General features: G+C 32.1%; 1 protein-coding gene across 5 annotated transcripts in view; it reads left to right on the forward strand.

The window, feature by feature from the left end:
• LARP1B (La ribonucleoprotein 1B) overlaps positions 1-7026 on the forward strand; it is a 105022-nt gene extending 97996 nt beyond the window's left edge. For all 5 annotated transcript variants that reach the window (XM_032463142.1, XM_032463116.1, XM_032463126.1 and 2 more), the window contains exons 17-19: positions 1991-2100; positions 2807-2934; positions 4126-7026. In XM_032463142.1, coding sequence (XP_032319033.1) covers positions 1991-2100; positions 2807-2934; positions 4126-4371 — 484 coding nt within the window. In that variant the 3' untranslated portion in view covers positions 4372-7026. The remainder of the gene's footprint in view (positions 1-1990; positions 2101-2806; positions 2935-4125) is intronic.
• The last annotated feature ends 1974 nt before the right edge of the window (positions 7027-9000 follow it).

Raw genomic sequence — 9000 nt, forward strand, 5'->3', positions numbered from 1 at the left:
TAAACAAAACAGAACATGTAAAGTACTTAACATATCTGATATACATGATAAGTCTTGAATAAATGGTTATTCTGTTGGGAAGAAGACTAGTACTAAATATATCCATTGACTAATGACAGCAGTAAGATGGTTTCAAGAAGGAAGGAGAGAAATAACATTTATTACATACATATCTGCAATGTGCCAGCTCTGGTCTAAGTGCTTTACAAATATTATCTGTTCTTGAAAAGTAGGATATTATTATTATTCTCATTTTTAGGGATATGATTATAAGCCTAGAATTCAAATATAGTTCTTTCTGGTTCTCAGCCTTTATGTTTTCCCCTCCTCTGAGCTGAGGAGTAAGTGAGCAAATGAAAGAAGCTGGTCATTTGCTCCTGCTCTTCACTCCAGCACTTATGCTGCATATTTGGGTTGTGTTATTAATGTCATATTTTGGACCTTTGGAACTAGTTTCCTAAAAAATAAGACTAGAAATTCAAATATTGTAGTGGTTCATTGGCCTTTACCAATAATCTAAGAATTCTAACATTCCTCTAAAATGTCATTTACTCGATAAAACCCCAGATTTCTCAATTCTGCTTTCCAGAAAGAAAGAAAGAAGGAGGCCTAGGATCCACCTGCAAAGATTATGATTTCATTGGTTTGGAGAAGAGACCGGGCATTAGCATCTAGGCATCTTTTAAAAGCTCCCCAGATACTCTGTATCTGTAACCAAGTTTGAGAACCACTGGTATCAATATAATCTGAGCCCATAGGGGAGTGTCAAGGCAGTTTTGTCATTTGAGCTGGTGTTACTTTAGTCCTCAGTTTCCTTAGCCTTTAATAATACAGGCTCAAAGAATGGCATCACTTATGGCTACCAAAGGAAAAAGCTCATGGTAGTGATTCATTGGTAGTCCTAGAATTCTCTTGGCACCTTGCCAAGAGACCTCTTTATTCTTCTGAAGAGACCATTAGTCTCCATCTTGTAAATAAGCTGGTTACAAAAGACATATACATACAGACACAGACACACACACCCTTCTTCCTATAAATAACAACCAGGCAGTATTATGTTACCAGGACTAAAGAAATTGTGGCTTCTACTCCAGTGAGGCACCCAGAATGACTTAAGGATTCCAGCTGAGGAGTTTTTTGATTGTGACATGTTTTAGTTGAGTGAACTAGGCAGTCCTTTTACTGCTGTCCATTGATCTTGTCCATGTCCACTCTCATGGGTTCTGCTCATCACCATTAGTTGAAGATTGAGCCCATGTAGTTTCCTGATTCACTGTCCAAAACTTGCCTCAGTTTCTCTAGGTAGTTATAAGAGGAAACATTTATTTTCTGATTTATGTAGTGATTACAATTCTTTTGGCAAAATATCTTTTATTAAATGTACTTTATAACTAAAGCAGGAAGGCTCTCTTAGGCCATTTAATTAGGTTTGTCCCTTTATAGTTTAGTCAACCACATCCTAGGGTCTATGGCCCAAGAGTATGGTGTTTATCTCTCTACCGTAAAAAAATATTCAATAGTATTTAATACCATGCACTAACATCATTATAAACCTTAGTTTAGGAAAAAAAATCTAAAACATTGCCAATTTGTCACTAAATGTTTTTTTAAAATTGAAGTATAGTTGATTTACAATGTTGTGTGTCGCTAAACATTTTAACCAGTTCTTCAGAAATACCAGGGAGAGATTCTCTGTCTGTCCAAAGAAGCCATACTCTAGTTGTCCAAGGGTTGCCTCTTATTCTGCAGATTCCCAGTGTACCTCCATGAAATGCTATGGCTGAGTTAACAAAAATAGCAAAGCCAGCTATGGATTTCTAGTTACCACTTCAGCTAAAAATCTGCATACTAAACATTACATACATTTAAACATTTTTGTTTGGGATTATTTGTGCCATGTTTGCTTGTATCAATGCGATTAGTTAATATGAGATGTTTGCATTATTATAGCAAAAATTTTATTATAAACCTTTCCCCCTCTGCTCGACAGGTATGGATTAGAGTGTCTGTTCAGGTTTTATAGTTATGGACTGGAAAAAAAATTCAGACAAGAAATTTTTAAGGATTTCGAAGAAGAAACCAAAAAAGACTACGAATCTGGTAAAACAAAACAAAACAACAACCTTATTCTACTTGGAAATTGTAAACCTAAGTCTGTCAATAAATAGGGGGGTAGTTCATAACTTATTTTTCAGGGAAAACCACTTAAGACTTTCAGGACACTACAGTTCATGATGAAGGATGGAGCACCATATAGTAAGAAGGCCTTTCCTGTGAGGTGTTGGAAAAATAAGCACTCCCAAGTGTTTCCTTTATGGATTTGTTTTTTGCCATTATTCCTTTGACAAACATGACTACTCACTGATGTCCTATTACATGAAATTTTTGTGTTAACATGAGCAGATATGCTTGGAAATGTGGAACAGCACAGTGGCTAGCAGTACAAGCACTGGGCTAGATCCTTAAGTCTGAATCCCATTTCCACTAGTAGCTCTGTGGCAGTAAGTTACTTACCCTTGTTAGCCTCAGTTTACCCATCAGTAATATACACTAGAGCACCTGTATTACAGGGTTATATATAGTTCAAATTAGTTTAGTATATAATAAGCCATTTGAATAAAACTAAATATGTGGCAAATGCTCAGTAAATGTTAGCTGCCAGTATTCATTACAGTGTCTTATTCTCAAGATCTAGATAAAATGTGTATTAGAAGACATGGTTTAACGCTGGTAGGCTCATATTCAATATGAATCATTTTTTAAAGATTCTGTATAATTTGTCATGTATATTCTTCTTTGTTATTAGGTCAGCTGTATGGATTAGAAAAGTTTTGGGCTTATCTAAAATATTCTCAATCTAAGATGCAGTCTGTTGACCCAAAACTTCAAGAATACCTCTGTAGCTTTAAGAAGTTGGAAGACTTCCGTGTTGATGTAAGTTTTAAGTCCTTTCCCCTGTATCTTTTTATTACTCTTATATTTAATCAGTGACTTTCTGAACTTTAAAAATTTTTATTTTTTAACTTTTATTTTGATATTTTAACTTTCCAGTTTTGAAATCAAACTTTACAACAGGTACAAAAATAGTATAGAAAATTCCCATATACTCTGTTTACCCAGAGTCCCTAAATGTTAACATCTTACATAACCACAGTACACTTGTCAGGTCACTTTAATTTTGTTACGCACCTATAATTAAACATTTTATAGATTTAGTAACTTTTATGTGGCTATGTTACTAAATTCTCACTACAGTTTGTAAATTTTTCACTTTTTATGTACTTATGTTCTAGTTTTTATAACATGTGCTGGTATAACATGGATTTAGGTTTCCATGCATAATAAAATGAGAGCAAGAATGTCATATGTGCATCTGTAGAAACAGGAGAATAGGCTTTAAACAATTTGATTTCAAGAGGAAAAGGAAAACATTAAAAAAAAAAAAAGAATGGAGTGAATATAAGCAGATAAAAGAGAAGGGGGAAGAAAAGAGAAATAAGGAAAAAGAAAGTTTAGGTGCATCTCTGCTTAACCTTACAATTTGTTTGATTGTAGTTTTATATAAATGGATTTGATAGCTCCATAATGGAGTTAACAGAACTGCCTATGTCTCTGGAATTAAAGAATTAGGTTTCTAGAGTGGTCCAGCCAGTTCTGTCACAAAGACATCCATGCTCTGTAAGAGTAACTTTGCCCTATCTGAACAGCAGCTAAAAATTCAGGCCTCTGCTTTTAAATACGATGGAAGTTTGGAGAAGGAAGGGATTAGAGTTATAAATGCTTTGCAGTTGACAGAAGTTGAATAAAGAAGAAAAATAGCATCTCTGTAACATTTTCTCGGAGGCAAGGAACCCAGCCTTATGGTTATATTCTACTATGTAGTTCAAGCCTAAAACAGGAGTAGCTTAATAAATGTGAATGAAAGAGTGAAAATACTAGTAGGCTGTTATAGTTAGGGAGGAAATTTAAGTTTAATATCTTATACTACTGTTAAGTTTTCGTAACACTAATAAAATCTACTGAAGCACCAACGTAGTTTCCCTCTGTTAGAAAAAATCTGGCTTTAGATTTTGAAGGGAGAAAAAATAGTAAAATCATCACTATGTTGTATTTCATAATTTGCAGCCCCCTATTGTTGAGGAATTTGGAAGAAAAAGACATTCATCTACTTCTGGTGAGGAGAGTAATCGTCACAGACTTCCATCTTATTCCTCTGCAAAGCCACTGAATGCTGCTAAGCATACACCTGCCAATCAGCTTCAGGTCCCAACAAACTCTCCCAGAAGGAGTACTTCCCAGCAGTCCAGTGACAATTCACACCAGAACAGTGCTGCCTCAGTCTCAACAAATGGTGAACTGCCTGAGAAATAGACTCTTAACAAAAGTCGTTTGCCCTTGAAATCAACATTTACATCAGTATTTATTTGGGAAAATCTTCTGATGTTTAATTATGATAATCAGAAAAAGAAAAAGGAAGAAAAGTGGTAGCATTTTTTCTAGCAAGATAAATTCTGGAAATGTTTTTCCTGATTTCACGAACAAGGATAGTTTTGGTGACCTTTTATAGAGATCCTCTAGTAATGTATTTTGGTTTCAGTATTTCTTTTTCAAAGCCATTTGTTTACAAGAACAGCATTCCTTAAATATATACAAAAACAGCAGGAATGCCTAACATTTTGGCTCATACTTCTTAAAGAAGATATAGTATGTTGTATTCATCTCTTCTATAGAGCTTTCTTGAAGAATCCAATTACCCCAACTATCAATTCATATTTGAACTTATCAAAAACAAAGGATGATTACGTATATATTTTTTAAATTCAAAAAAAGAATATGAAATGATACAGTTACTTTTCTTTTTAGATGTATAGTTTAAAGGGAACTTTTTTTATATACAAAAGTGGAAATATATTGTGGTTAGATTGAAGTATGTGCACTTTGGATGTTGTGTTTTGCTTTTTCTCCCCCCCAGTCACAACTCATGATTTCCATAGTTATTATTGTGTTGGTGCAGTGTTCTGAATTGGCTTCAGCTGGTTACGTATCAGGAGCGATTTACTTTTTGTGACTATATAAACCTGTGTGAGTAATTGAAAACTGGGTTGGGATTGGTTGGAATATTGTTCTAAATTAACTAAATCTTACATTGTTTTGAATACATCTGCTGTTGTACATTCTGCAGATGTGTATGTCACAAGCAGTCAGATTATCTTCAATTTAAAAGGAGTACCTAGTTTTTCCTTTTTGTGTCTTTTAGTTTTATTTTATGCCTATAAGTGTTTTCAAGAAACAAACTAGTTTTTATTGCTGTTGCAACTGATGTAAATAATAGTTTCAGTTTTTGTGGGAATTAAAATAAAGCACTTATTCTAAATTATTTGAATTGATTTTTTAATTATTTTTGTTTTAGAATATAGTTGAAAAGCTGTAATTTTCAAATTCTGCTGGTAGAAGACCATTGCATTTTGTGAATGAAGTTTCAGTTTTAAACTTGTATCTATTTTTATTTAGCTCATATATTTTCTTGTATTGGCAGATGCAGCTAGTTTAATACACTTAATTAATTTATTTTCTTTTTGATGTATTGTTCTTATAGAATGACAGCATTGAAATACATATCTTTGGATAAATGGACAATTCATTAAATAAGAGATTTTCATTAGGTTATTTCCTATGAATAAATGATAATCTGTAGTTTTGTAATATTTAATATTTGAAGTCATTTTGATGTTTTAATTTTAAGAAATTGTCAAATTCAAAAACTCAAAATCTACTTAGATTTTGGAAAGAGAATGCAAAACAGCTAATAGACTTAGAATAATAAATTTTTTAATGTTTTATTAACTGTGTATATAGTTCTGGCTTTCCAGTGAGAAATTTCCAAACCTTGTTTATTCTTTTTCTCAGTATCCTTTTTTTGTTGAACACATACATCTGAAACCTGTATTTAACCTAAGGTTACTTCTACTCACCTAAATATGCAGGTGTAAATTTGATTGGGAAATTGTATGAAAACACAGTAATCAAGAGTTTTATAATATGTAATAAATTAATAATTTTATATTATTTTGATTATAAAAGCAACACATGTACATTGGGAAATTTAGAAAAGCACAAAGAAGAAAATAAAATACCCTTTTAAGAGGAAAAAACCAAAATTGGTATCATGATATACATATAACATTATAACCTGCTTTTTTCACATGGAGGTGAGCATTTTCTGATGTCATTAATATTTCTACACCATGACTTTTACAAGTTGCATAGTATTACAGCATGTGGATGTACCATAGTTTATTTAGCTAAATCCCCTGTGGTTGACTTTAGCATGTGGCCGGGTTTGGGATGTTACAAACAACAATTTAATTAATAATACCCCTACAGATAAATCTTGATATATAAACTTGGAGTTACTGCCTAGCATAAATTCCTAGAGGTTGAAATTCTATGTAAAAATGTATTCCCATTTGAAGCACTCTAGAATGGTTGAGCAGTTTATACTTTCACCAACAGCATCTGCTTTTCTGTATCCTCAGCAACACTGGTTATTAAAATTATTTTTCTTTGATAGATTGAGAAAAATATTTTTTAAATTTTATTTTAATCAGGTTACTAATGAGTGATAATTTTTATTGTTTATTAACTACATTATTTGTAGATGATTTGATCATATCCTTAATGTTTTCCTTTTGGAGTGATTCTTTTTCTAATTGATTTATAGACCTCTTTTACTTATCCAGATTATTAACCGTTTGCTTTCTACTTTTGTTTATGTATGTTTGACATGGTATGTACATTTCTTTGATAAAATTTTAAAAATTATACTCCCTAAATTCCAAATGTGAATCTCAAGCAAATAAAAGCATTGTTATTCATTGAAAAGAAAAACATTATTGACTGTAAGTCTAAATAGCTCTACTCAAAATTTATGTAAGTTCCTAGAGACTTTAGATGCTTCCTTTCTGTGATTTTGCATCTTTCAATTTTATTAAATAAAAAAAGGCAACATTAAAATGTTTAAATCCATACTACTTGTGCTTTTAAAGGAATAATTGAAGCCACTTTTGGAATTCTTTATACTAAAAGGAATTAAGAAAGAAAATTATGTTCTAAAATAGATACCACTTTAGTTGTTAAATAGATTTTCTTTTTAAACTGGCTTTACCAGTTTGGGACTTCACTCTGACATTCTCTCATACTTCTCTTTGCCATTATCCTGAATGATGCTACCTCTTTCCTTTCTGTGCTTAATTGTATCTTTTGCCTAATTTGTTAGATCCATGACACTGCTTTTTTTAAAAAAAAATTACAGTATAGTTGATTTACAATATTGTGTTAGTTTCAGGTGTACAGCAAAGTGTTTAGGTTATATATATTTTTTTCAGATTCTTTTCCTTTATAGGTTATTACAAGATACTGAGTATAGTTCTCTGTGCTTTACAGTAAATCCTTGTTTGGAAACTGCTTATTTTTATTTTATTACATAGGAGACTGATCCAAGAGTAATACCTAACTATATCGCCACTAGATGGCAGAATGGAATAACTCAGATGCGTAAGTCTTTTGTGTGTGTGTGTGTGTGTGTGTGTGTGTGTGTGTGTTTTGGAGAACTCTTACTCCATCTTGTGGTGATATATAATTATATCAATTACTCTTGCATTCCTAATAGTCACATGTGTCTAAACAACTCATGATTACTTTGTTAGGGCAATGCCTAACTGTGCTTAGTTACTAGTAAATAAATACAGTAAGAGTGTTAAGATTTGTGTGTGGTTAAAGATAAAAATACTATTGCATTGAATTTTTTTGTCATTTCACTTAAAAGCTTGAAGTACTTTATTAGCATTATTTGTGATTAACTCTCAAAGATGCAAACAAGGCAAGAAAATTGTAAGATGCATCTATTTAAATGTCTAGCTAACCTAAGCTGTGTAGTTAAATCCTGCCTGAAACATGAGAAACTTAAAACTTAAAACTAGATGGTACTCATGACTAGAACAAATTTTTGTCACGTAGCTAGCTGAATGGCAGAGCAAGGATTTAAACTTGAGTAGTCTGGCTCCAGACCTCAAGCTATTCATCTTAACCAGACTTTAACAGCTTGAAATCTTTAATAGCTTGAAATATTGGAACATATGACACTGACTCTAAAATGCAACTGCAGTGATTCTTAACTATTATAAAATCAAGATTAGATTCTTGTGGTTAAGACTGTGAAGTTGTATCACAGGCATCTTCAGTAATGAATGGTCTAGTGGAATACTTACATGTTTTAAGTTCTATATGGTAAATCCTCTTTGGTGGGGGGTATTGTGATTAGGGATAATATCATATGTGTTTAAATGTTTTCCTAGAATTAGGTAAGGTAAAATAAAAATGAAACATTTTATTCAGAATACAATTAGAAATTTTAGATTACATTAGGGTTATTATTGTCAACTGAAGATACAATCAGAAATAGTGGTATTCTATTCTTTAAAAAGCTTGAAGGAAATATGCCACATGGTTAATTTACAGGAAGCATCTCTAGCTTTATACCAGATTATTGAATTCTTTATAATGAGCCTGTTTTTAACTTTGCCAGTTAAGACATGATTTGGTTAATAAAATGGTTTCTACCAATATACTATACATATTTGCTTCAGATTAAAAAGAGAATTTGCTGTTTGTTGTTTTGATTTCTTTTTTTCCAGATAGTGAGTGTATCAAGTCTACAAAATTGAATACCTTTCTCAGGGTGTTTTAAGGTATGTTAGACTTTCATTGCAACATGAACGTAATCAAAGTACTGTAATGTTTTTAATATTAAAAATTTCTGGTTTCTAGTTGAATGCCCTTGAGTATAATCTAAGGTGAGACTGTCTTATAATGGGTTAAGAGAAGGATTTTGAGAAGAAGGGTCTTTGAGGTCCCAAAATTTAATATGTAGAATTTTACGTACTTATATATTCTTTGGAGGAGATAATCCATAGCTTTTATCAGATTCCTACCAAGATTTAT

Source organism: Camelus ferus, chromosome 2 (genome assembly GCF_009834535.1).
Source record: "Camelus ferus isolate YT-003-E chromosome 2, BCGSAC_Cfer_1.0, whole genome shotgun sequence".
NCBI lineage: Eukaryota > Metazoa > Chordata > Mammalia > Artiodactyla > Camelidae > Camelus > Camelus ferus.